This window comes from Sorex fumeus, unplaced genomic scaffold, assembly GCF_029834395.1.
Source record: "Sorex fumeus unplaced genomic scaffold, SorFum_2.1 ptg000050l, whole genome shotgun sequence".
In the NCBI taxonomy this organism is placed as follows: domain Eukaryota; kingdom Metazoa; phylum Chordata; class Mammalia; order Eulipotyphla; family Soricidae; genus Sorex; species Sorex fumeus.
Window position 1 is genome coordinate 18,995,848 of NW_026606107.1, and position 26,459 is coordinate 19,022,306.

The window sequence follows — 26,459 nt, forward strand, 5'->3', positions numbered from 1 at the left end:
TTTTACTCTCTCTCCTTTAGGGTGTTGTGGTTTGCAATGCAGGTATTAAGTGGCCATCATGTTTGGTCTATAGTGTACTTTCAGAATGCATCTCCCATCCCGAGTGGACCCTCCAAGCACCCTTTACTCTATGGTCCCTTCTCTGAGCTGCCTTTCCCCCCAGTGTGTGAGGCTGGCTTCCAAGTTAGGGAGCCATCCTCCTGGTGAGCCATCTTCCTGGTCCTTATCTCTACTGTCCTTGGGTGTTGGTCTCCCATTCTGTTACTTTATATTCCACAAATGAGTTCAGTCCTTCTATGTCTGTCCCTCTCTTTCTGACACGTTTCACTTAGCATGATACTGTCCATGTTGATCCACTTATATGTATGATACTATCCATGTTGATCCACTTATATGCAAATTTCATGACTTCATCTTGTCTAACAGATACATAGTATTCCATTGGGTAGATGTACCAAAGTTTATTTAACCAGACATCTGTTCTCTGGCACTCGGGTTTTTTCCAGATCCTGGATATTGTAAACAGTGCTGCAATGAACATACAAGTGCAAATGTTATTTCTACTATACTTTTTTGCATCTCCGGGATATATTCCCAGAAGTGGTATTGCAGGGTCAAATGGGAGCCAAGTTTCTAATTTTTTGAGAAGCGTACATACTGTCTTCCAAAAGGGCTGAACCAGTTGGCGTTCCAACCAGCAGGGAAAGAAAGTCCCTTTCTCCCCACATCCATGCCAACACCGGTTGCTTTTGTTGCTTTTGTTTCTTTGGATGTGGGCCAGTCTCTGTGGTGTGAGATGATATCTCATTGTTTTGAACTGCATCTCCCTGATGAAGAGCATTTTTCATGTGCCTTTTAGCCATTCACATTTCTTCTTTGAGAAAGTTTCTGTTCATTTCATCACCATATTTTGTAATAGGGTTGGATGTTTTCTTATTTTTTTTAAATGTAGGAGTACTGCTATTTATTCAGCCATTGATTAGCTGATTGAATTTGGCATGAACTTCCTTACCTTTTTCATAGTTTTATTTCTTTATTTTTCGTCTTATATTTATTTACTGAATCACTGTGGGAAAAGTTACTAAGCTTTCAGGTTTAAGTCTCGGTCATACAATGATCAAACATCTTTCCCTTCACCAGTACTCACATTTCACCACCAAGAACCCCAATATACCCCCCTCCCACCCCACCCAATGCCTGTGAGGCAGATGATTTCTACTTAACTCTTCTCTACATTGATTACATTCATCATTTCGACAAAAGATGCACCATTATTGTTTAGAATTCCCCCCCCCCCCCCAGAATCAGAACTGATGAAAAGGCATGGTGAAATATTTTGTTTTCTATGGCTGGTTATGAGAATCATATAATGTTGCTCGGCCACTATTGCGGCCACTCAATTTTGGATTTCTGCAAAGAGCCAGATAATTTAGAGATTGGTTTCTGTGTGTCTGGTGTTATGGCTCTGCTGGGCAACCGCTCTTGGGGGGTAACTCAGGACCTCGGTAGGGTGTGAAGGATGAGCCTGTACCACCCCCCTTCCCATGAGACTGCAGTTGCCCCGTCACCGCCAACTCATACCTGGCTTTCCTATAAGCTCTGAGGCAGCGGCCACCTTGCTGCGGGGGGTGGGGTGGGTGGGGTGGGGGTAGAAAAGTTAGAAGGGAGCAACACCCTTTCCCTCCCGGGGAGGCATGGAGCCATAGTTTAACACATGGTCCATTCACTTTTCTGTCGCAAGCTGCCGGGCTCTTTGGTTAAGTCCTTTTGCCTCTGGAGCCATGGCCGTGCTGGAGACCTGCTCGTGGGGGGCAACTCGTGACCACAGTAGGGAGTGAAGGACGGGCCAGTACCGCCCCTCTTCCCATGAGACTGCAGTTGCCCCGTTACCGCGGGCTCATACCTGGCTTTCCATTAAGCTCTGAGGCGGCGGCCACCTTGCTGACGGTGGGGAGAAAGGCGGAAGTGAGCAACACCCTTTCCCTCCTGGGGAGGCATGGCACCATAGTTAAATGCATGGTCCATTCATTTTTCTGCTTCAAGCTTCTGGGCTCTGGATTAAGTCCTTTTGCATCTGGAGCCATGGCCGTGCCAGAGAGCTGCTTGTGGGGCGCAACTTGTGACCTCGGCAGGGCATGAAGGACGAGCTGGTACTGTCCCCTTTCCCATGTGTCTGCAGTTGCCCCATCACTGCCGACTCATACCTGGCTTCCCAATAAGCTCTGAGGCGGTGGCCACCTTGCTGCTGGGGGGAGAAAGGCAGAAGGGAGCAGTACCCTTTCTTTCCTGGGGAGGCATGGTGATGTAGTTTAATGCATGGTCCATTCACTTTTCTGCCATAAGCTGCTGGGCTCTGGATTAAGTCCTTTTGCCTCTGGAGCCATGGCGTGTATATGGTCCAGATGCATTTCTGCCAAAAGCCACTGGGTTTCGAGATTTGTTTCTGAGTCTCTGGGATCATGGTCATTAATCAGCTTGATCAGGAGCCAGAGAGGCTGTTTGTAGGCAGCGACTCAAGGTCTCGCTGGGATGGGGAGGAAAGGGCTGGTTCCACCCCCATCTGGTGAGGCCCTGCATGTCTCGTCACTGCCGGCCCAAACCTGACTGTCCTGTGGCCTCTGGAGGATGACGGTCACAGGCTGTCAAGGGGAACAGGCCAAGGCACGAAACCTTTTCCCACCTGGAGTGGCCCAGCGCCAGTAACCTACTGCAGGAACAGGACGCATTTCTGCCAAAAGCCTTTGGGTTCCGAGATTCGTTTCTGAGCCTCTGGGATCATGGCCGTTAAGCAGTTCGATCAGGAACCAGAGAGGCCATGCCTCCAATTTTATAGCTGAGCCAGAGGTGGTTTGTGGGTGTGTCTCCCACATACCTAACTTTTGGCCGTTTGCTTTCTTGGTAAACTTTGCCCCAAGTTTTTTTGGGTCTGGCCAAAGGCACAGCAGCAATTTTGGGGTATCTCAAGACCTGATGGTGCCATCATGCTGCTGATTCACTCGCCTCACAGGTACAGATTGACCTGCTGGCGGCACCATACCCCTGGATGTTTTCTTCTTGTAGTAATAGCACATCAGGTAGGGCGTTTGCTTTGCATGAAGCTGACCTGGATTTGATTCCTCCTCCCCCCTTGGAGAGCCTGGCAAGCTACTGAGAGTATCCCAACCACATGGCAAAGCCTGGCAAGCTCTCTGTGACGTATATGCCAAAAACAGCAACAACAAGTCTCACAATGGAGACTTTACTGGTGCCTACTTTAGAAAATCGATGAACAATGGGAAGATAATGCTATAGTGCTATAGAGTTCAACAAGTGCTTTGTATATCCTTGATATCAACCCCTTATCAGATGTGTATTGGGTGAATATCCTTTCCTATTTTGTAACTGTCTTTGTATTCTGGTAGTTTTGTGGTTTTCTTTGTCCAGATCCTTTACCTCCTTAGTTAAGCTGATTCTGAGGTACTTGATTTTCTTTTTTTTTTTTTTTATTTTTTTTTTATTTATTTATTGAATCACTGTGGGAAAGGTTACAAAGCTTTCAGGTTTATGTCTCAGTCATGTAAATATCAAACACATTTCCCTTTACCAATACTTATTTTTTACCATGAAGAACCCCAATAAAACCCCACCCCCCACCCCTCCCCGTCCCTGTGAGGCAGATGAATTCTAGTTAACACTCTATCTGCTTTGATTAGATTCATTGTTTCAATAAAAGATTCACCACTATTATTTAGAGTTTACCCCCCCCCCCAAATCAGACATGCTGAAAAAGCATTGTGAAGTGATTTGCTTTCTACGGCTGGGTTCAAGAATTAAATGTTGGTTTTGGATTTCTGCTCTTTTACCTATTGACCCTGGAAGTATTTCTACTGAAAGTCAGATAGTTAAGAAATTGGTTTCTGTGTTCTGGAGTCCTGGCCGTGCTGGAGAGCCGCTCGCGGGGGGCAACCGGTGGCCTCGGTAGGGCGTGAAGGGCGGAGCGAAACGCCCCCCTTCCCATGAGGTTTTAGTCGCCCCCACACTCCCGGCTCATACCTGCTGTCCACAAGGCTCCCATGTGGCCGCCATCTTTCTTTCCAGAGAGGAGAGGGCGAATGGGGCAACACCCTTTCCCCTCCGGCAGACTTGATGGCCTGGATCAATGCATAGTCCGTTCATTTTTCTGCTCCAAGCTGCTGGGTTCTGCATTAAGTCCTTGTGCTTCTGGGGCCGTGGCCGTGCTGGAGAGCCGCTCGCGGGGGGCAACTGGTGACCTCGGTAGGGCGTGAAGGACAAACCAGAACGCCCCCCTTCCCATGAGGTTTTAGTCGCCCCCACACCCCCGGCTCATACCTGCTGTCCACAAGGCTCCCATGTGGCCGCCATCTTTCTTTCCAGAGGGAGGAGAGCGGAAGGGAGCAACACCCTTTCCCCTCTGGGCAGAAATGATTGCCTGGATTAACGCATAGTCCTTTCACTTTTCTGCTCCAAGCTGCTGGGTTCTGCATTAGGTCATTGTGCTTCTGGGGCTGTGACCGTGCTGGAGAGCTGCTAGTGGGGGCAACTGGTGGCCTCGGTAGGGCATGAAGGGCGGTCCGAAACGCCCCCCTTCCCATGAGGTTTTAATCGCCCCCACACTCCCGGCTCATACCTGCTGTCCACAAGGCTCCCATGTGGCCGCCATCTTTCTTTCCAGAGAGGAGAGGGCGAATGGGGCAACACCCTTTCCCCTCCGGCAGACTTGATGGCCTGGATCAATGCATAGTCCGTTCACTTTTCTGCTCCAAGCTTCTGGGTTCTGCATTAAGCCCTTGTGCTTCTGGGGCTGTGGCCGTGCTGGAGAGCCGCTCGTGGGGGGCAACTGGTGACCTCGGTAGGGCGTGAAGGACGGACCGGAACGCCCCCCTTCCCATGAGGTTTTAGTCGCCCCCACACTCCCGGCTCATACCTGCTGTCCACAAGGCTCCCATGTGGCCGCCATCTTTCTTTCCAGAGAGGAGAGGGCGAATGGGGCAACACCCTTTCCCCTCCGGCAGACTTGATGGCCTGGATCAATGCATAGTCCGTTCACTTTTCTGCTCTAAGCCTCTGGGTTCTGCATTAAGTCCTTGTGCTTCTGGGGCCGTGGCCGTGCTGGAGAGCCGCTCGTGAGGGGTGACTGGTGACCTCGGTAGGGCGTGAAGGACGGACTGGAACGCCCCCCTTCCCATGAGGTTTTAGTCGCCCCCACACCCCCGGCTCATACCTGCTGTCCACAAGGCTCCCATGTGGCCGCCATCTTTCTTTCCAGAGGGAGGAGGGCGGAAGGGAGCAACACCCTTTCCCCTCTGGGCAGAAATGATTGCCTGGATTAACGCATAGTCCTTTCACTTTTCTGCTCCAAGCTGCTGGGTTCTGCATTAAGCCCTTGTGCTTCTGGGGCTGTGGCCGTGCTGGAGAGCCTCTCGTGGGGGGCAACCGGTGACCTCGGTAGGGCGTGAAGGACGGACCGGAACGCCCCCCTTCCCATGAGGTTTTAGTCGCCCCCACACCCCCGGCTCATACCTGCTGTCCACAAGGCTCCCATGCGGCCGCCATCCTTCTTTCCAGAGAAGAGAGGGCGAATGGGGCAACACCCTTTCCCCTCCGGCAGACTTGATGGCCTGGATTAACACATAGTCTGTTCACTTTTCTGCTCCAAGCTGCTGGGTTCTGCATTAAGTCCTTGTGCTTCTGGGGCCGTGGCTGTGCTGGGGAGCCGCTCGTGAGGGGTGACTGGTGGCCTCGGTAGGGCGTGAAGGGCGGAGCGAAACGCCCCTCTTCCCATGAGGTTTTAGTCGCCCCCACACCCCCGGCTCATACCTGCTGTCCACAAGGCTCCCATGCGGCCGCCATCCTTCTTTCCAGAGAAGAGAGGGCGAATGGGGCAACACCCTTTCCCCTCTGGGCAGAAATGATGGCCTGGGTTAACTCATCGTCCGTTCACTTTTCTGCTCTAAGCTGCTGGTTTCTGCATTAAGTCCTTGTGTTTCTGGGGCTGTGGCCATGCTCCAAACTTAACTCTGATTTTCAGGGAGAAAGATTGGGTGGTTTACTTCTCATTGATCACTTTGTATACAGAGAGATGTCTCGCGGCCGTGTAAGCGGCCGCGCGGTTTTGAGAAAAAGTCCTCGTTCCCGCATACTCGAGCTGTGTTTGTAGAGGCTTCTGGTCACCAGGGTTCCATCTGGGGGAGGCGAGATGTGGCGCCTACTCCATCTGGAACTTGCCGGTGCTCTCGGCTCTTTTTGGAACCTGTTTTTTCTTTTTTCTTTTCCTCCGGGATCCCGCACCCTCCATGTGTTCCTTCTCTTATTCTGAACGCTTCAAAGATGGCGCTGGGGGGCGGGCTGTGGGCGTGACTTCCGGAATCAGAGGTTTCCTGGGAGGTTTAGTCCGGCAGATTTGAGAAAAAGTCCTCGTTCCCGCATACTCGAGCTGTGTTTGTAGAGGCTTCTGGTCACCAGGGTTCCATCTGGGGGAGGCGAGATGCGGCGCCTACTCCATCTGGAACTTGCCGGTGCTCTCGGCTCTTTTTGGAACCTGTTTTTTCTTTTTTCTTTTCCTCCGGGATCCCGCACCCTCCATGTGTTCCTTCTCTTATTCTGAACGCTTCCGGTACTTGATTTTCTGAGGCATGATTGTGAACAGGATTGCTTTTTTTCATGTCACTTTCTTCTCTCTCATTATTTGCATATAGGAAAGCCATGGGCTTTTGGGTATTGATTTTATAGCCTGCAACTTTACTATACAAGTCTATTGTTTGTAGGAGTTTTTTGGTAGAGGCTTTAGGGTTCTCTAAATATAGTATCATATCATCTGTGAGAGCTTGATTTCTTCTATTCCTATTTGGATGCACTTAATATCTTTTTCTTGCCTAACCACTATTGCAAGTACTTTCAGTACTATATTGAACAGAAGTGGTAAGATTGGGCATTCTTGTCTTGTCCCTGATCTTAGAGGGAAGATCTTAATTTTTCCCCATCGAAGATAATCCTTGCCATAGCCTTGTAGTAGATGGCTTTGACTATATTGAGGAAAGTTCCCTCACTACCCATTTTGGTCAGAGTTTTCATCATAAATGGATGCTGGATCTTGTGAAATGCTTTCTCTGTGTCTATTGATATGATCATATGGGTTTTATATATTCTTTTGTTGATATGATGGGCTGGAGCAATAGCACAGTGGGTAGGGCATTTGCCTTGTGTGCAGCCAGCCAGGCCGAGCCAGGTTCAATTCCTCCGCCCCTCTCAGAGAGCCAGGCAAGCTACCCATGACATATTCGGTATACCAAACACAGTAACAACAAGTCTCACAATGGAGATGTTACTGGGCCTGCTCGAGCAAATCAGTGAACAGTGGGAGGACAGTGCTACAGATATGATGGATTATGTTGATTGGTTCCCAAATGTTAAACCATCCTTTCCTCGCCGGGATGAATCTCATTTGTTAGTGGTGTATGATCTTTTTGATGAGTTGTTGGATTTTATTTGCTAATATTTTGTTAAGGATCTTCGCATCTGTGTTCATAAGGGGTAATTGCCTGTGATTTTCTTTTTTTGTGGTGTCTTTGTTTGCTTTTGGTATTAGGATGATAAATGCCTCATAGAAACTGGGAGAGTTTCTGTTTCTTCAATTTACTGGAAAAGCTTAAAAAGAACTGGCAGTAGGTCCCCTGTAAATGTTTGGAAGAATTCTCTAGTGATGAGATTCACTTGGTAATCCTTTTCACTTGTAATCAGTGGTGAGAAAGTTTTCATGTGCCTCTTGATCGTCTCTGTGATTTTATGTTATTCATTTATTTGTTTATTTTGCATTTTGGTCATATCTGACAGTGCTTCGAGATTCTTCTGCATTCAGGAATCACTCCTGGCGGTGCTTGGGGGACCATATGAGATGCTGGGGATCGAACCTGGGTCAGCATGTGCAAGGCAAGCTCCATCCATACCCACTGTACTCTTGCTCTATACCTCAATGATGCTTTTCAAAAATTGTGTGTTCAGCTCTTCTCCTGAAAAGCGGGGGGAGGTGGGGAGCTTGGGCTGCACTTTGAGTCCCTCCTGAGCCAGTTGCTCAAGAGCTATTCTTGACTATTTGCTCAGGAGTGGCTCTTGAGTGATGCTTGGAGGACCATATGGAATGGCAGGATTAAATCTGGGTTAGCCTGCCCCCCATGCAAGGCAAGTGCCTTGCCTTCTAAACTATCTCTCTAATTCCTTTTATCTTCGTTTTTAAGGGGGTTAATTTTTACTTATCTAACAAGATAAGTAAGATAAGTAAAAATTAACACCCTTAAAAATGCACTACACTAGCACACGACAAGAACAAATGGAGACGTTACTGGCACCTGCTCAAGCAACTCGATGAGCAACGGGATGACAAGTGATGCAAGTGAATTTTTACTTGTTCTTTTTTAGAAGTATTACAAGTTTATTAGGAAATAAAGGGAGGTAAGGAAGTAGTAAATTAGTGCGCATGCTCAAATGTGAAAATGACTTCTCCAGAGTGGAGGAAGCCCAAAAGTACACATCTAAAGAGGGAGTATGACGGTGGCATATGTAAGAACGACATACGTTCTCTACAGCAACACATGGGTACAGGTATTGCATGTGTGCTCTTCTATTGTTCACAATGGCTTTAAATGCACTTCTCCCAAACTGTCTCCCTCCAACATATGTTGCAGGGTAGCTGCCAAGGGATTTTGAGGCAGTTTATAGTCTCTTTTGATTGTCTACCTGGCCTTTGTTGCAGGGCTGGAGTCTCCTCCCAGGGGCTCCAGCCATCTCTCTTCTCAGAAAGTCTGACAATTCTGCATCTCACTTGGCCTGGAATTCTGCATCTCAGTGACTGTCTGGGCTCCTGAGATGCGTCGTTTGTGTCTAAGGCCTCCATGCTGGTTCCAGTTTCAGACTCAAAGATATCCCCAAAACTCACATTATTGGCTGCAGCAATTCTCCCCTTTCAGATTCTTTTCCTTAAAACATTAAGGGGCATATGTGTGAAGGTCTGCCTTCTGTATTTTCTTCATGTTGACAAATGGGCACAGACCCTGCCTTTGTAGGAATGTGAAATCTCATGCTAACTTAGTATAAATGGGCCCAGGCAGTGGGTTTATTGGGTTCAGAGATGTTATTCTGAGAGTCTCTACAAATTCTCCTCTTGCAGTTTTTCACTGCTGTTCTTTTGTGGTCGCCCTTTAATGTTGCCAGTGGAGGTTCCTGTGTGACTTATGCAAAGTGAGATTCCCTGGGAGGCTTAGGTCTGATTGTATGTCTGTGAGCCCCTATGTAGCATGTAGTTCACTTCCCGCCAGCTCTACAAGGCAGCTGTCAAGTTGCACCTGACATCCACTTGATCCGCTTGCCTTGAGAGTTGATCCCTACCACCTGATTTCTCAGGGATGGCTTTGTATTCAGGCTAGAGCAAGGAATTGCCTTTGACGGAAGTGAAAGTTAGTCCTAGTCCTTACCCAGACCTTTCAGGTTTGTTGCCTTTCTTTCACAGAAAAGAATTTCAAGAGGAGACGAACAGTGAATTATAACAAGTGTATTGGGAAATAAAGGGAGGTAAGGAGAGAAGTAAGATAGATATGTGCTCGAGAGAGAACATGGGCTTCGCTAGAGTGGAAAGAACCCCAGAGTACACGTTTCAAGAGGGGAGATGTGATTAGCATGTGCATGGGCAACACATGGGCACAGGCATCACATGCACTGAATTTGTAAGTTCTTAGCTATTAGGAGTTTTATTTGCAGCTATTTCCTACTGATGCCAGTGGCGTCCTCATGTGACTAATGTGAAGCATGGAGGAGAGAGGCAGCAGTCTTGAGAAGGGAACCTACTGTTTTCTCAGTATCCACTTCTGATATCTGGAGAATGGCTAGGAAAATCTAGGACTGATAATCTGCTGTAAGCCTTGCTGTTTACAGGAAAAGGAAAGTCAGTTTTAGAACTTACTCAGGCCTTTAGGGTCCTCAGCTTTCCCTCACAGAAAGGAATTTCAGGAAGAGACAAGCAATGAAGTATAACAGATTTGATTTGGATTTTTCAGGAAGGGAGGAAAGAAGGGAGAAAGGGAGGGAGTGAGGTAGGAGGGGGAAGTGGGGGAAAAAGGAGTGGGGGAGGAGAGAGGAGAAAGAGAGGAAGGGTAGAGAGAGGAGAGAGAATGCTGTCAAGAGAGAACAAACACTTCTTGAGAGTGGAAAGGGAACCCAAATGCACATTCCAGCAATAGATATGAAAGTATGAAAGTACACATCTCAAGAGGGTAGATGAGGGCAACACATATTCTCGGGCACCACGTGTGCTTTGCAGTAGCATATGGGCTTGAGCAGAACATGGGCTCGCAGCATGTGCAGTTTCTTTGTTAAAGTTGGCTTTTACAAGGTTTTCCCAACCTGTCCCATGTTGGACTCTCTACCTCGGTAAGAGTCCATTGTTAGGGTGTTAGAATTGGGAGTAGTTGATGGTCTTTTGATATTACTTTCCTGGCCTTTGTTCCTGTTGGAGTTAATCTCTAGGGTAAGTCCAGTCTTCTCTGGGTCTGTGTTGCCATAAAAGAACCATCTTAACAGGCCTTAGTTTCTGTCTCACAAGGTGGGTTTTTGCAGCCTTGGGCTATTGGTTTTATTACTTCCAAGGACTTTATTGCCATTGGTGTCCCTTCCCTATCTGCCTTCTTCAGTCCCATTTGGTAGAATATATTTAGTTCAATGTATTTTATTTTAGTAGAACATTTTTGTTTCATTTGCAGTGCAGAAACTTTAGTTTGAAATGTCATTTATTTATTTTTAGTTTGGGCTTTCTTGCCAGTAGGGTTGAATCATTGTGGACACTTGAAGTTAATTAATATCATGAAGGGTTGCTTATGTCTGTATTTTCTTTCATATGTTTTATGGATTCCAGACTATACTCTTTAAATCATATTTATTTTATTTTGGGGCTGTACCTGGTGGTGCTCAGCAGATATTTCTGGCTCTGCACTCAGGAATTAATCCTGGCTATGCTTGGTGGACCATTTAGGATGCTGGGCATTGAACCTTGGTCAGCTGTGTGCAACGTGAATACCCTACCCACTGTATCTGGTTTCTTTAAAACAATTTTTCATTCAACTTTTGTGCATAGTGTTAGTGGTCTAATTTTTTTCATTTTCATAATGACTTTCCTGACACGATTCAGTTTGGAAACTTTCCTTTCTCCGTTTTATGCTCTTGGCTTCTTTGTTCATTGCTTACCTGAGAGTTTATCTCTGGGTTTTCAATTTTATTGGTCTGTATGTCAGCTTTTTTTTTGTTGGGTGAGGTATTGGGCCGTGTTCAGTGGTGCTTAGGAGCCACACTGGCCTCTGCTCAAGTTTCCCTCCTGGCTCAGCTCAGGGACCACGCCTGGTGGTGCTTGGAGGACCACATGTGGTGCTGGGATTTGAACCACGGTTATGACTACATCCACATGCTAGCCAAGTACCTTAACCTTTGTCAGTCTTTATTCCATTATCATATTTTATAGTTTTATAGTATAAAGTCAGGAAAAATGATACCTCCTTTTTTTCCAGCATTGCCTTGTATATTTGGTGGTAGAGAGTGGTTTTGTGGTTTCATATAAATTTGAAATATATCATCAAAGAATGGCATTGGAACTTAGATTACTTTGAATCTATATAATGCTTTGTGTAGAATGGTCTTTTTAACAATATTACTTATACTTATAAACTTGGAATATGTCTTATATTTCTGGTGTCTTCTATTTCTTTAACAAGTTACTGTTTTTAATATATGTGTTTCCATACCGTGTATTGATTCTTAGGTATATAAGTTTTCGGGTCCTATAATTTGTGTATAGTTTATTTGTCTTTGAGCTGGGCCCAGATATGCCCAGGACTCATTCCTGATTCTGCACTCAGACATCACTTCTGGGGAGGAGTTGGGGGCCATACGTGGAGCTGGGATTGAACTTGCACACAAGACAAGCTCCCTACCTGCTCTGTCTCTCCTGGCTCAAATAGGATTTTTCCTGATTTCTGATTCATTGTGTTTAGAAATACAACAGATTTCTGTATATTATATAGCCTGCTAGCTTATTCTATAGGTTTATTGATATTTGAGTGTTTTGTTATTGGTTATAAACCTGTATTGCTGTGAAATTTCCTCTTAGTATTGCTTTTGCTACTTCCTTTTGTTCTGAAAGCTCCTGTTTTCATTTTTGTTCCCAATATTAATTTCTTCTATTTCCTCCTTGACCTAGCAGTTATTCAATAATGTGTTGTTTTGTCTCAAAATGAATCTTGCCATATTCTCTCTATGGTTAATTTTTTAGGGCATTATTATCTGAAAAGATGGCTTGATATGATTTCATCCTTTTTGGTTTTGGGCTGCACCTGGTAGTGCTCAGGGATTACTTCTGGCTCACAGAGATTTCTTCTGCAAGGGACAATGTGTGGTGCTGGGGAGCAAACCTGGCTTGGTTATGTGCAAGGTAAGCACCATACATGCTGTGCTATCTCTCCTGGCCCATGATTCCAGTCTTTTAAGACATCACTGTCACTGTCCTCCCATTGTTCATCGATTTGCTCAAGCGGGCCCAGTAACATTGTGAGACTTGTTACTGTGTTTGGCATATCGAATACGTCATGGGTAGCTCGCCAGGCTTTGCCGTGAGGGCGAGATACTCTTGGTAGCTTGCCAGTTTGGGGGGTTATTTTGTGTCATAGTATGTGTTCTATCCTGGACAGTGTTTCTTTTGCACTGGATAACAGTGTTTATTCTGCTTTTTCAAGTACGGTAAATCCCTACTAAGCTCAACCTAATCTCATCTCTTCCAACTCCTCATTTAAGGCTGCTGTTTTCTTATTGATTTTTCTGTTTGTTTGATCAGTCCAGTGGTAAGGGTGTTAAAATTTTATTGTATTATAGTATTTCTTTAGATCTTTGTGAGAAGTACTAAATGATATTCCATAAAAGGCAAAGAAACTTCTGTGAAGTAATTAGATACATAAAAAAATATAATACGTGTACAAGAAGGAGAGTAAAATTGGAGTCTCCTGGAATGAGTTTGAGTTGCTTGTTTTATTTTTCGGGGAGGGGTTTGGGTGGTACCTTGTGGTGCTCAAGGTGCTTGGGTTATTACAACAGATATGGTCCTTGTCTTTCATACAACTGGCCCAGGGTTGGTCCTGGCATCATATATGGTCCCCGAGGTTGACTGGATCCCTTAGTGCAGAGTCAGGAGTAAACTCTGAATACCACCTGGTGTGGCATAGAAACCAAACGAAATTGAACAAAAAAGACAGGCCATGAAAGTTTACAAAGAAGTTATAGACCTGGAGTTAGTTTTTTTCTACTAAGCATAATTTTCTGGACAGTAATTCAAATTGTTGCTTTTGTTAGTACTTTACAATTGCAGGATTGTATTCATTGGTGTGGTTATACTTAAGTTTGTTTAACCATTCACCAGCTAGGGGTTGGAGCAATAGTACAGCAATTAGGGTGTTTGCCTTGCATGTGGTTGACCTGGGTTTGATAACTATCACCCTATATGGTCCTCTGGGCCAGCCAGGAGTGATACCTTAGACCAGAGCCAGGAGTGATTACTAAGCACCACTGGATGTGACACAAAAAGCAAAACCCAACTCTACCCCAAACTCCAAATGCCCCAGAAACATTTATCAGTTAAAGGATATGTGCACCGGTTTCAGATTTGTGCTATTATAAGTAAAGCTGCTCCTGAACATTCTTGTATTTGGGTGACCATGGTATATTTTTCTGGAATAAATGCCCAGGAATGCAGTCAGTGAGTTACATGATGGTTATACAATTGTTTTGAAAAGAAACAAGAGATGTGTTATTTACTTAATTTTATTTAGGCACTGTGAAATTATAAAGTTATTCGTGATTGTGTTTTCAGGCATGCAGTGTTTCAATACTGTCCGCTTCCTTTCACCAGTTTCCTCCCACCACTTGCCTCCCATCCACCAGTCACCTTCTATGAGAGACACTTTCTATTTGTGTGTGTATGTATGTATGTTTTGTACTATAGTTTACAGTACTCTTGCTGATAGGGTTTCATGTATAACACTACCATCTAGTAGCTCCACCTCCTCCTCCCTGTTGAATCATCCTCTATACCATAGACATTGCCCCTTCCTAGGATAAGTGCTATTTTTACTTGTTTGGGACTTAGAAGATTCCAGCTTCTGGTAGATCAGTAAACTATAAAACTATATTAACATTACTCATACATTTGAGATAAGTTTATGAGGTCATACCTTCCATGATGGACATGTGGACTGTTCATACTTTTTATATTAGACTGTCCTTAAACACCATTGGTGGGGGGAGCACAGAACCAGGCTGGGATATCCCTGACTGCTGCTCCTTGTTCCTGAGAAGGGTCAGGTCCGATTCTTCCGGAAGGCTGAGTATGCAGGGACAAGGCTCCTACCAGGACCCCAGGCGGCTTCGAGATCCTGGAAGCCTCTGACATGCCACACAGTTTCTGTCCCAAGCATCCCCTTTGATTACGCAGAGAGGGAGAGAGGTTCAGAGAGCTGAACAGATGCTTGGCATGTGGAAGACCAGTTTTCAGCACCTCGTGATCCCCTGAGCACCACAGAGAGCCCAGAGAACAGAAGGGACAAGTGTTTCTTAAGAGCCGCCCATGCAGACCCCACCCAAGTTGGCCCTTGCAGCTCCACTCGGGATAGTGCTAGGGGGTTTAAAATCTCGGTGAGGCTAACAATTTACTTGGGGATGTTGACTGTTGGCTATGATTCTGGCTTTATAAAATACAATACATATATTATAAATATAAAATACTTATATATTTATATATTATGGGCTGGAGTGATAGCACAGCGGTAGGGCGTTTGCCTTGTACGCGGCCAACTCAGCTGACCCGGGTTCGATTCCTCCACCCCTCTCAGAGAGTCCGGCAAACTACCAAGAGTATCCCGCCCTCATGGAAGAGCCTGGTAAGCTCCCCGTGATGTATTCGATATGCCAAACACAGTAACAACAGTAACAACAAGTCTCACAATGGAGATGTTATTGGGCCTGCTCGAGCAAATCGATGAACAACGGGAGGACAGTGCTACAGTGCTATATTTAAAGATGTTTATCTGCTAAGTAATGGGCATATGTGCTTTGCAAACTATGTATAATTGAAAATAAACTTACCCATTGGTTTTCAAAATTAAATAGCTCCTAAGAACTCATTATTAAATAGAACTATATTATGGTAAGCTAAGATGTGTTGTAGTAAAAAATAACCTATAAACCTACAAAGTTTCTGTGACTTAACAGTCACATGCAGTTTTATCAAAGAATAAAATTCAATAATATTCCTTTTTTATAAAAATAGTGGCTACTTTTTACAAATTTTGTTATGCAACATTTTTCAGCTGGAGACTCCAGAATCTTTACATATTTGTGATTTTATCATCTTAACCATGTGCTCTCTGAGGTCATCATAGGAGGAAGTGGGTATGTAGATGAAAACACATGATTTTTCATGGCCAGGCATGGGATCAGAACCTCTGTTCACTATTAGAAGAAAACCCAATTACATAAACTTTTCCAGAATGGTCACATCATCTCATACTTATACGAAAATGTATTACTGATCCTATCTCTGCACCCTTGCAGGATTTGGTATTAAATTTAAATAACACTTGCTATTTAAATTTAAGTTTTAGAATTTTTTTTCTTTTTAGATCACACCCAGCGATGCACAGGGGTTAATCCTGGCTCTGCCCTCAGGAATTACTCCTGCGGTGCTCGGGGGACCATATGGGATGATGGGTATCCAACTCAGGTTGGCCGCATGCAAGGCAAATGCCTTAACTGCTGTGCTATTGCTCCAGCCCCTTCATTGTAGTTTTAATATGAATTTTCCTAATGACTAATAAAAATTAGCATCATTATTGTGATGTAATTTACAAAAGGGGTTGGAGCGATAGCACAGCGGGGAAGGCATTTGCCTTGCATGCAGCCAACCTGGCCAACCCAGGTTCGATTCCTCCGCCCCTCTCAGAGAGCCCGGCAAGCTACCAAGAGTATCTTGCCCACCTGGCGAAGCCTGGAAAGCTACTCGTGATGTACTCGATATGCCAAGGACGGTAACAAGTGTCACAATGGAGACGTTACTGGGCCTGCTTGAGCATATCGATGAACCGTTACAGTGAATTTATAAAAGATCCAATTCACCCATTTAAAGTATATAAGGCTGGTGCAATAATACAGTGGCTCAGGCACTTAATTTGCATGAATCCAACCAGATTGAATTCCCAGCACTGCAGCCTCACCAAGAGTGAGTACAGAGCTAGGAGTAAGCCCTGAACACTGCCAGGTGTGGCCTAAAAACCAACCAATCAATAACGTGTATAATTAAGTACTGTTCCTTTGGGACATAATTTTTCTGTTAGAAGACTTTATCACTAATTACTTAAATTTCTTGAAAATGAATAAATTCATAAGGAATAAATTCATGAGTTTCTATAAGTCTACCTCTTCATCCACTCATCAGAAATCCATCTTCCACCACAATATCACTTCCTGAAGTAGAATAAGTACAACTTGATTCCATCCTTCTTTTGTTTTTCTAATACACCGAACAATGTTCAGCAATTACTCCTGGCATCTCACTGAGGAATTAATCCTGGCTCTGCTCTGGGGACCATATATTGTGTGGGGATTGAATTCTGGTGAGCCACATGCAAGGCAAGCAAGCACCTTACCCTCTCTGTACTGTCTCTATAGGCTTACTTCACTAAGCATAATATCCTCAAAATCCACTCATGTTGAAAGCTGCTGTATTTCCTTTTCTCTTTTTTTCCTTTTTGGGGGGTACGGGTATGGGTGGGCACATGTAGTGGTGCTCGGGACTCACTCCTGACTCTTTGCTCATGGTTCACTTCTGGCAGTGCTTAGTGACCATATACTACACTGGGGATTGAACCTGGGTTGTCTGTGTGCAAAGGCAAGCAGCTTACCTGCTGTACTATGTCTGGCTTCTGGGTTTGTGTCTTAATTTTCGTTTGTCAGTAATTTTCCATGTGAATCGTTTTGCTAGTGCTTCATTTTCTTTGTTATAATTGTTTTACAGGAAGTTTAAGGTGGTGGAGGATTTGTGTTCTTCCTTTTCTAGGGGCCACACCTGGTGTTGCTTGAATCCAGCAGTGCTATAGCACAGATGCTACCAGGGTCATGCAATGCAAGTGATAGAATTCAGTGCCTCATACATACTAAGTATGTACTGTACCACTTAAGCTATTTTCTACTACTGTTTTCTCCTTTCTTCGAAACTTGTTTTGGTTATTCTGGGTTCTTTTTAATTCTATGTAAATTTTTGAATGAGCTCATTAGTCTACAAAGAAGCCAGCTGCATCCTGCCATCCTGGCATTGTGTTTGTAGATAAATTGGGAGAGTATTGCAATCGTAATAATGTTAATTAAAGCTTCCAGTTCATGAACATGTAGACCTACCTTCCTTTCTTCCATTGTTCCTCCCTTCCTTCTTCTTCCTTTTGCCCCTATCTCCGTTCCCTTTATCCCACCCACACTTGGTTGTATTCAATGCTTACTCTTGTTCTTTACTCAGGGATTACTTCTGTCTGGCTCAGGGGACCATATGGGGTGCCAGGGATTGAACCCAGGTTGGCTGTTTGTAAGGCAAATGCCCATGCTATACTATTGCTGTTGTCCCAAACATGTAGAGTTTTCTATTGCATTAAATATTTTTGAGGGGACACCTGGCAGTACACAGAGTTTTTGCCTGCTCTGCATTCTTGGATCACTCCTGAAAATAGTCCAGGAGGCATATGTGGTTCTGGGGAATGTACCTGGGTCAGCTGCATCCAGGATAAGCCCCTTTCCTGCTTTATTATCATTTTGGCCTGCCTCTGTAAAAAACTCCAAGGGCAGCCAGGGGGTGGCCTCATGGCTCTTTCCCTGGCCAGGGCGGCCCAGGCCCTGGGGCAGATGGCAGAGGAGACGAGGGTCAAGCTGGTGGATTGATCAGATGCTGTTTATTCCATTCTCATCCCCATTCACTCCTTTCTCTCTCTCTTCTCCCGGTCCCCAATCTTGATGTCGGTGACTTATGTGAAGTGGGGAGGAGAAAGATGGTCACTTTCTCCCCACCCGCCTCTGCCACCCGGGACCCAGGGTTACTGTGTTCTTGTCTTGCCTCGCAGAAAGAAATTTCAGGAGTAGACAAGCAGTGAAGTAAATAGATTTTATTTGGAGGATTTTTAGGTGCGGAGGGGGAAAGAGAGAGAGAGAGAGAGAGAGAGAGAGAGAGAGAGAGAGAGAGAGAGAGAGAGAGAGAGAGAGAGAGAGAGATTAGACACGAAAGCCTGAAAGTACACATCTCAAGAGGGGAGATGCGGGCGACACGTGCTCGGGCACCACATGTGCTCGGCCACGTGGGCGCAAGCAGCACATGGGCTCAGGCAGCATATGCGCGCCCTTCCTTTGTTCCAGGTGGCCTTTATAGGGTTTCTCCAGCCTGCCCCCACGTGGGGCTTCTTTCCAGGTAAAAGTCCATTGCTAAGGAGGTTACCAGGGAGGTTGGGAGTAAAGGGGAGGTCCAAAAAGAGGAATTTCATGGGGAGGCCTATATCCTCAGGGTCTGCAGATGGTCTTATCAGGCCTTTGTTTTCTGTATCCACAAGGTGGGTCATTCCTAGAATTCTTCTTCCATGAAACTTTGTTTCATTGCAAAGGGCCTTTCCCTATCTACCTGCCTACATCAATCTGAAACCCCTTCCTCCTTCTGGCTCAGACTCTGGATCTACCCTGATCTTCTCTCCCCCAACTCACTTTCACATTCTAGTTAAATCTCTAAACCACGAGGGGCTGGGCTTACACATAGGTGTGGTCACAGTCAATAGGGTTAAAGTTCTTCCCCTCAGGGGGTGCTGCCTCTAAGATTCCCTTTAGCAGGACCACCCACCCAAGGGTGAAATCCCATGGGTGTGTTTCTCCTCTCCTTGTCCAACAAACATATAAGCATTCATAATATTAATCATTTTGTATGGGCACAGTAAGAGATGCATTAAGCTTATAGAATTGCTCTCCTGGGATTATCCCGATCTCAGAGTACAGTGCTCAGGCCAGATTAGTCTTTCCTATCCCTAGCAGGGTCCTAGTCTGGTCATTACTTTTGGATCATGACAGCATTTGTCATGATCAAGCTTTTATAGTTAAGGATTGTGGCACTTTGGCCAGGCCCATCTTGATGCCAGGATAGCACATAGCTTACCACTTGCCCTGGTTCCATCCAGTCCCTTGGCGGGACCCTGCTTTTGGGGGCGCTAGGAAGTGAGGGCAACTGAGGCTTATGTTGAGAAAGCAGATGCCCGGGAATGAATAATACTCGAAGCCAATTAAATTCCAAGTTACAAAAGCATAATATTGTCTTCTTGTGTCTATACAAAAGGACTTAAAGTAAACTATTCAAAAGACATAAGGAGAGGAGAAAGACAATATATTTTTTTATTGAAACACCATGAGGTACAGTTATAGACTTACAAATTTTTGTGCTTGGATTTCAGTTATACAATGATCAAGTACCCATCCCTCCACCAGCGCCCATCCTCCACCACCACAGGTTCCAGCATCCCTCCCACCCCCCATCCCACCATCCCACCCTGCCTCTGTGGCAGGGCATTCCCTTTTGTTCTCTCCCTCTCCTTTTGGGTCCTGTGGTTTGCAAGAGAGGCATTGAGTGGCAATTATGTTTGGTCTATAGTCTACTTTCAGCATGCTTCTCCCATCCTGGGAGGAGAGGAGAAAGGCAATATTAACTTATAATACAAGTTCAGTGTCCTAGAAAGATCTGACCTTACAAATTAACAATCTGATTAGAGGAATAAGCTGATTAACTGTTTGAGGAAGAGAGCATAGAGAAGTAGTTACAAATAAACAAAAGAATGGGAGTGACTGGGGTGGGTGTGACCAGATAAACCTAAGCTCCCTGAGGAAGGGCAAAACAGTGTTATCCTACACTCCTCCAGAATTTAATTTGATGATGATGATGATGATGATGATGATGATGATGATGATGATGATTTGCTTCTTGGGTCACACCCAGCCATGCACAGGGGTTACTCCTGGCTCTGCATTCATGAATTATTCCTGACAGTGCTCGGGGGACCATATGGGATGTTGGGGATCGAACCCAGTTTGGCCACGTGCAAGGCAAACGCCCTATTCGCTGTGCTATTGCTCCAGCACCTGATTAATTTATTAAAATCATTTTTTCCAGGAATGTTTATTGAGGCACCGTGATTTACACAGTTGATCATAATAGAATTGTTTCAGACATACAACATTCCAACAGCTCCTACCATCAGTGTCCCAGGTTCCCTCCCATTCCCCAGCTTACCCCCTTGGCTGGCATATAAACAATTTATTTCCTGTTACTTGGTCCATGGACTGAAGTGATAGCACAGTGGGTAGGGCATTTGTTTTGCATGCGGCTGACCAGGCTTCAATTCCTCTGCCCCTCTCAGAGAGCCTGGCAAGCTACTGAGAGTGTCTCGCCTGCATGGCAAAGCCTGGCAAGCTACCCGTGATATATTCAATATACCAAATACAGTAACAAGTGTCACAGTGGAGACGTTACTGGGCCCACTCTAGCAAATTGGTGAAAAATGGGAGGACAGTGCTGCAGTGCTACAGTATGCACCATTCGTGAGTGCCATACCCTATGTCACACATAGGAAGTTTCTCCTGTCCTTTAAAGGAGCTCTTTTAATGCTTCTTGCTAAACTGATTTCAAGGCTATGAGTTCCCTAAGCTGTTTTCTGTCCTTGAAGCACTGTATAGTTGTTCCTTCAAACCTGAATGATAATCTAGCTGGATTAATTATTTTTGGTAAAGTGTTCATTTCATTGAGTTTTTGTACTGTACCCTTTCATATTTTTTTGGCTCATAGAGTCTCATTTGATAGAGTTGCTGTACATCTAATGGGTGTTCCTTAATTTCTGTTTTCGTCTTGCTGTGTTCAGTATTCTGTGTCTATCTTTGGATTTTATCATTGTTGAGTATAATAGGTATCTTAGAGTTTTGTAATTGGGTCTGTTTTCACTGGGACCTGTCAGGCCTCTTGGATCTTGGTGCCCATAATCCTTAATTCTGGGAAGTTCTTACCTGTGAATTTTATTTGTTTTTTGGTCCACATCCAGCCATGCTCATGGGTTACTCCTGGCTCTGTGTGCAGGTAATACTCCTGGTGGTGCTTGGGGGACCATATGGGATGGTGGGGATTGAACCCAACAGCTTGGCCATGTGCAAGGCAAGCACCCCATTGTACTCTGATTCTGGCCCTTATTGATGATTTCTTCAACTCATGTTTTTTTTTTTTAATTAGTGAAACACCATGAGGTACAGTTGTAGATTTACAATTTTTCGTGCTTGGGTTTGATTATACAATGATCAGATACCCATCCCTTCACCAGTGCCCATTTTCCACCACCATGGATAATATCCCCCCCACCCCCATCCCCCCATCGCCCCCCTGCCTCTGTGGCAGGGCAATCCCCTGTGTTCTCTCTCTCCTTTTGGGTGTTGTGGTCTGCAAAAGAGGCATTGAGTGGCAAACATGTTCAGTCCATAGTCCACTTTCAACATGCATCTCCCCTCCTGGGAGGGTCCTCCAAACACCCTTTATTTGGTGTTCCCTTCTCTATCTGAGCTGCCCTTTCCTCTAGAATGCCCGACTGGCCACTAAGCTATGGAGTAATCCTCCTGGTGCTGATCTCAGCTATTCTTGGGTATTAATCTCATATTTTGTTACTTTATATCCCCCAGATGAATGCAATCTTTCTATGTCTATCCCTCTCTTTCTGACTCATTTTGCTTAGCATGATACTTTCCATGTTGTACCACTTGTATGTAAATTTCATGACTTCATCTTTTCTAAGAGCTACATAGTACTCCATTGTGTAGATGTACCAAAGTTTCTTTAACCAGTCATCTGTTCTTGGGCATTCAGGTTTCTTCCAGTTTCTGGCTATTGTAAAGAGTGCTGCAATGAACAAACAAGTGCAGATGTCACTTCGACTATATATTTTTGCCTCTCTGGGATATATTCTCAGGAGTGGTATTGCTGGGTCAAATGGGAGCTCAATTTCTAATTTTTTGAGAATCGTCCATACTGTTTTCCAGAAGGGCTGAACCAGTGGACATTCCCACCAACAGTGAAGGAGTGTCCCTTTCTCGCCACATCCACGCCAGCATCGGTTGCTTTTGTTTCAACTCATGTTTCTTTATCACATTAGCCTAACTGTTCTTCAGGCACTCCCATGATTCTTATATCGCTCCTTTTGAAATTATCCCGTAGTTCTATGGTGCACTGTTCAAATATTTCTTTTCAGGCTATTTTTCCACTTTCCGCTGTTTCCTAGCAGTTTCCTCCTCATCTTGGAGCTCCTTGATCTTTTGCCCAGCTTCTGTTATTTTGCTTTTCAGAGCTTCTGTTGACTTTTTAGTATCACCTACCATGTTTTTCATTTCTGACTATAGTAGTTTTTTCATTTAGACTTTCATTCTTTCCTGTGCTTTGCTGTCTATGCTATCATTTTTGAACTCATTGAACATCCTCATCGTAGTGTCACTAAAGACACTGAGGATTTACTGGTGTTCTTTATGTCTTTGAGATACTGTTGAGCTTGGTGGGCTTCTATGTGTTTTCTCCACTGGTTTTCTAGTATTCTTGTGGTGCTGAGGGATGAGTCTTTGTACTTACTACCAATTCTGAGAGATCAGAGATTGTTCTCTGTCCATCCTCACAGAATGACTGGAAAAATAACTGTGAGCAGCATGTAATTTCTTGAGGAGATCTTCGTAGCTTCAGGAACCGTGATGTTGGTCCTTCATATGGCACAGTTCAGGTGTGGAGTCGGCTGGGTTCCACCCAGTAGGGAGGGGCTCTGCATCCTTTCTGGAATAGGCCCAGTGATACTAGCCTCACTAGGGATGGTGGATCAACAAGCAGAAGGTCCCTCTAGAATTTTCAAGGTGTCACTCCATTGTCTTCTTATTCCCAGAATCTCTTTGGTAAATGCAGGATTCTAACTCTTTTTTGTTTGTTTGTTTGTTTGTTTTTTGGGGTCACACTGGTGATGCTCAGGACTTACTCCTGGCTGTGCATTCAGGAATTACTCTTGGTGGTGTTCAGGGGACCATATGGGGTGCCAGGATTGAAGCCAGGTCTGCTGTGTGAAAGGCAAGTGCCCTATTCCCACTGTACTGTCTGTCTAGCCCTTCTATTGCATTAAATCTTTGATGCTTTTGAGTGATATTTTAGTTTTCAGTATGTAATTTTTTCATTTCCTTTGTTAAAATATTTCCCAAGTATTTTCTTTTTTGATGTTATCCTAAGTGGATTGTTTTAATTTTATTTTCAGATTATTGTTTGTTTATTTAGATTAAAAATAATTTTGGTGGTCTTCCCAGCAAATGCTCAGGGTTATTTCTGGTGATACTCAGCCTAGTAGGACAGATGGCTAAATACTCAGACCTGGCATGGTGGTGCAGCTCAGGCTCAAAAAGAGCAGCACCACGGTGGCTGGGAACCATTGTGGTCACACTGGTGATGTTCAGGATTCATTAAGAACACAGCTGGCAGTACTTGAGGATAGCCAGGTGGTGCCAGGGATGAAACTTGTGGCCTTGTTTGTATTAGGCATTTCCTGCACACCTTCAAATAACATCCTGACCCCCAGATTTTGGAGAGGTATATTAAAGTAAAGTTGATTTTTGTTTATTGCCCTGTATCTTACAATATTTCTGAGCACATTTATTAGTTTAAGTGATTTATAATTGATTTCTTTGTATTTCCTATCTACACAATAATGTTTTTCTGTTAGTTTTTTTTGTAACTATCTTAATTCTTTTTTGTTTTTTTTAAGGGAGTACCCACACTGGACTATGCTCAGGGCTTTCTCCTGGCCCTTCACTTAGGGATCACTCCTGGCTGTAATTGGGGGGACCATAAAGGGTGCCAGGAACTCCAACCTGGGTTGGCTGCATGCAAGGCAAGCACCCTGCCTACTGTACCATGGTCTGTGGCCCTGATTGGCTTGTATTTAAATGAGTATGATTGTGTTGTAAAATTTTGATATTCTGGGTCAGCAAGTGCAATCACTGTTGTCCCTTCTAAAGATATGACTGAATTTAACTCATTAAATTAACCTATTCAGAGGGAGGAATTGCCAACTCAAATCTGTGGGAGAAGGGTTTTCTATTTGGATTTATATAACTGGCTATATTAATACATCTAAATATTGAGGAAATCACTGTTTCTAGAACATAGAATAACCTATGTTTCATTTGTGATTATTAACGTAGTAAAGCCAAAAGATGAGGATGAGCAGTGACACCTATATGTTTTAGTCTTAATTATGCCAATTTAATTAAAAATTCCCTGTATCTAAATAATGTTTCTTTTCACTTAATGAAAAGTATTTTAGTGTAATGTGGAGTGATAGCACAGCATGTAGGGTGTTTGCCTTGCATGCAGCCAACATGGCCGACCCAAGTTCGATTCCTTCGCCCCTCTCGGAGAGCCCGGCAAGTTACCGAGAGTATCTCGCCTGCACGGCGAAGCCTGGCAAGCTACCCGTGAGGTATTCGATATGCCAAACACAGTAACAACAAAGTCTCACGATGGAGACGTTACTGGGCCTGCTCAAGAAAATCGATGAACAATGGGAGGACAGTGATACAGTATGTAAAATATTAAATAAAGAATGTCTTACACTTCTCACATCTATTAGATGATCTTAAAATTTAGCCTGATTGGGGGTGGAGAGTGGGTAGGATGATTGCCTTGCACAGGCTGACACTGGTTTAGTCATCCCTTCTCAGATTGTTCCCAGAGCACTGCTAGGAGTGATTCTTGAGTGCAGAACCAGGTTTAAATCCTGATCATCACCAAGTGTGTCCCAATGCAAAGAGAAATTTAACCTGATTGGGCAGGAGTGATAGTACGGTGAAAGGTCTTGCACACAGCCAACCTGGGGTTGATCGCTGGCACCTCTTATGGTCCCTCAGGAGCTTGCCAGGAGTGATCCTTGAACACAAAGCCAGTAGTGAGGCCTGAGTACAGCTGGGTGTGCCCCTCCCCAACCAAAAGTAAATAAATAAAATTTAGCCTAGTGAGATAGAGGGGCAAATATTGCTTGTAAATTCTTTACTAGTCAGGCTATGGTATAGTTCAGACTTGTCTTTTAAACTGATATTCAGAAATATACGTTTAAAAACCTATGCCTCTGTGTGTCATTGATAGCAGTGTTTTAGCTAACTCATTAGTAGAGGAGATATATCATTAGCAGAAATTTGTAAAAAAAAATGATCATATTGAGATAATTAAGCCTGATGTCCTAGTATTTTCTATATAAGATAATATCTTAACTTCTCCTTTACATCTTTTAAAATTTATGAAAGTAGATTGATAAACATTATCACTGAAAACCCATATTATTTTTGTTTGTTTTGTACTACACCTTGAAATGCTCAGGGGGTTACTCCTGACTCTGGGCTCAGAAATTACACCTGGTAGTGCTCAGAGGGACCATATGGGATGCCAGGGATCGAATCTGGGTTAGCCACATGCAAGGCAAACACCCTATCTGGTGTACTATCTCCCCAACCTATGAAAACCCATATTTTACAGCAGATTTCACTGTTGTTGTCGTACTTTCTAGGGACTGTGACATAATGTATATTGGCATGTATCTACTATTATAGTGGCATACCTATTAGTTTTGCTGTTCAATTTATTCATTTCTCTTTCAAACAGGTTTGCTGTTTCCCAAGTTTTGCCTTTTCCAGAATGTCATACAATTGGAATCTAAAAGTTAATAGTTTTTCAGTTTGACTCTTAACTGAGTATTATGCTCAGGGGTTCTTCCTGGCTCTGCACTCAGGAATTACTCCTGGTCCGTACTCCTAGTCGGTACTTCTGGTCGGTACGGCCCCCCTAACTGCTGTACTATTACTTCAGCTCTGCTCATTTCATTTTAGACCAAAATAACATTTCATTGCCTGCATTTATCTTTTAAAAAAGTTTTGAGCATATTTGCATAAATATTTTTAATTTTATTTTTATAAAGTTGTACACAATAATTTATTACATTTAATATTTCAATGCTACTCCCACCACCATTTTTTCGAATTTTCCCACCACCACCCAAACCTGCCCCAAAGGCACATACTAAATTTATTTTGTATTGTTTGTTATGAATGATCCAAAAAGGAAAGTGTGTGAAAATTGTTGTATCTCATCTTCTCATCTTGGAGCCGTTAAGGCCCTGTATAAAAGACCACTAAGCTGTTGCTACAGGTATAGCCTTGTATTGTAATACACACACACACACACACACACACTTATTTTTCCCTTTTTGGGTCACACCTGGTGATGCTCAGAGGTTCCTCCTGGCTCTGCATTCAGGAATTTCTCCTGG

At 44.3% G+C, this 26,459-nt stretch overlaps 1 protein-coding gene across 6 annotated transcripts in view; it reads left to right on the top strand.

The window, feature by feature from the left end:
• Window positions 1-26,459, top strand: part of ATRX (ATRX chromatin remodeler) — a 222,326-nt gene that overhangs the window by 42,341 nt on the left and 153,526 nt on the right. Inside the window, exon 1 of one of the 6 annotated variants that reach the window (XM_056124205.1) lies at window positions 12,421-12,463. The exons of the other annotated variants lie outside the window; for them this stretch is intronic. Coding sequence (XP_055980180.1) covers window positions 12,421-12,463 — 43 coding nt within the window. Of the gene's footprint in view, window positions 1-12,420; window positions 12,464-26,459 lie in introns of those variants that run through there. 6 annotated transcript variants of the gene reach the window in all.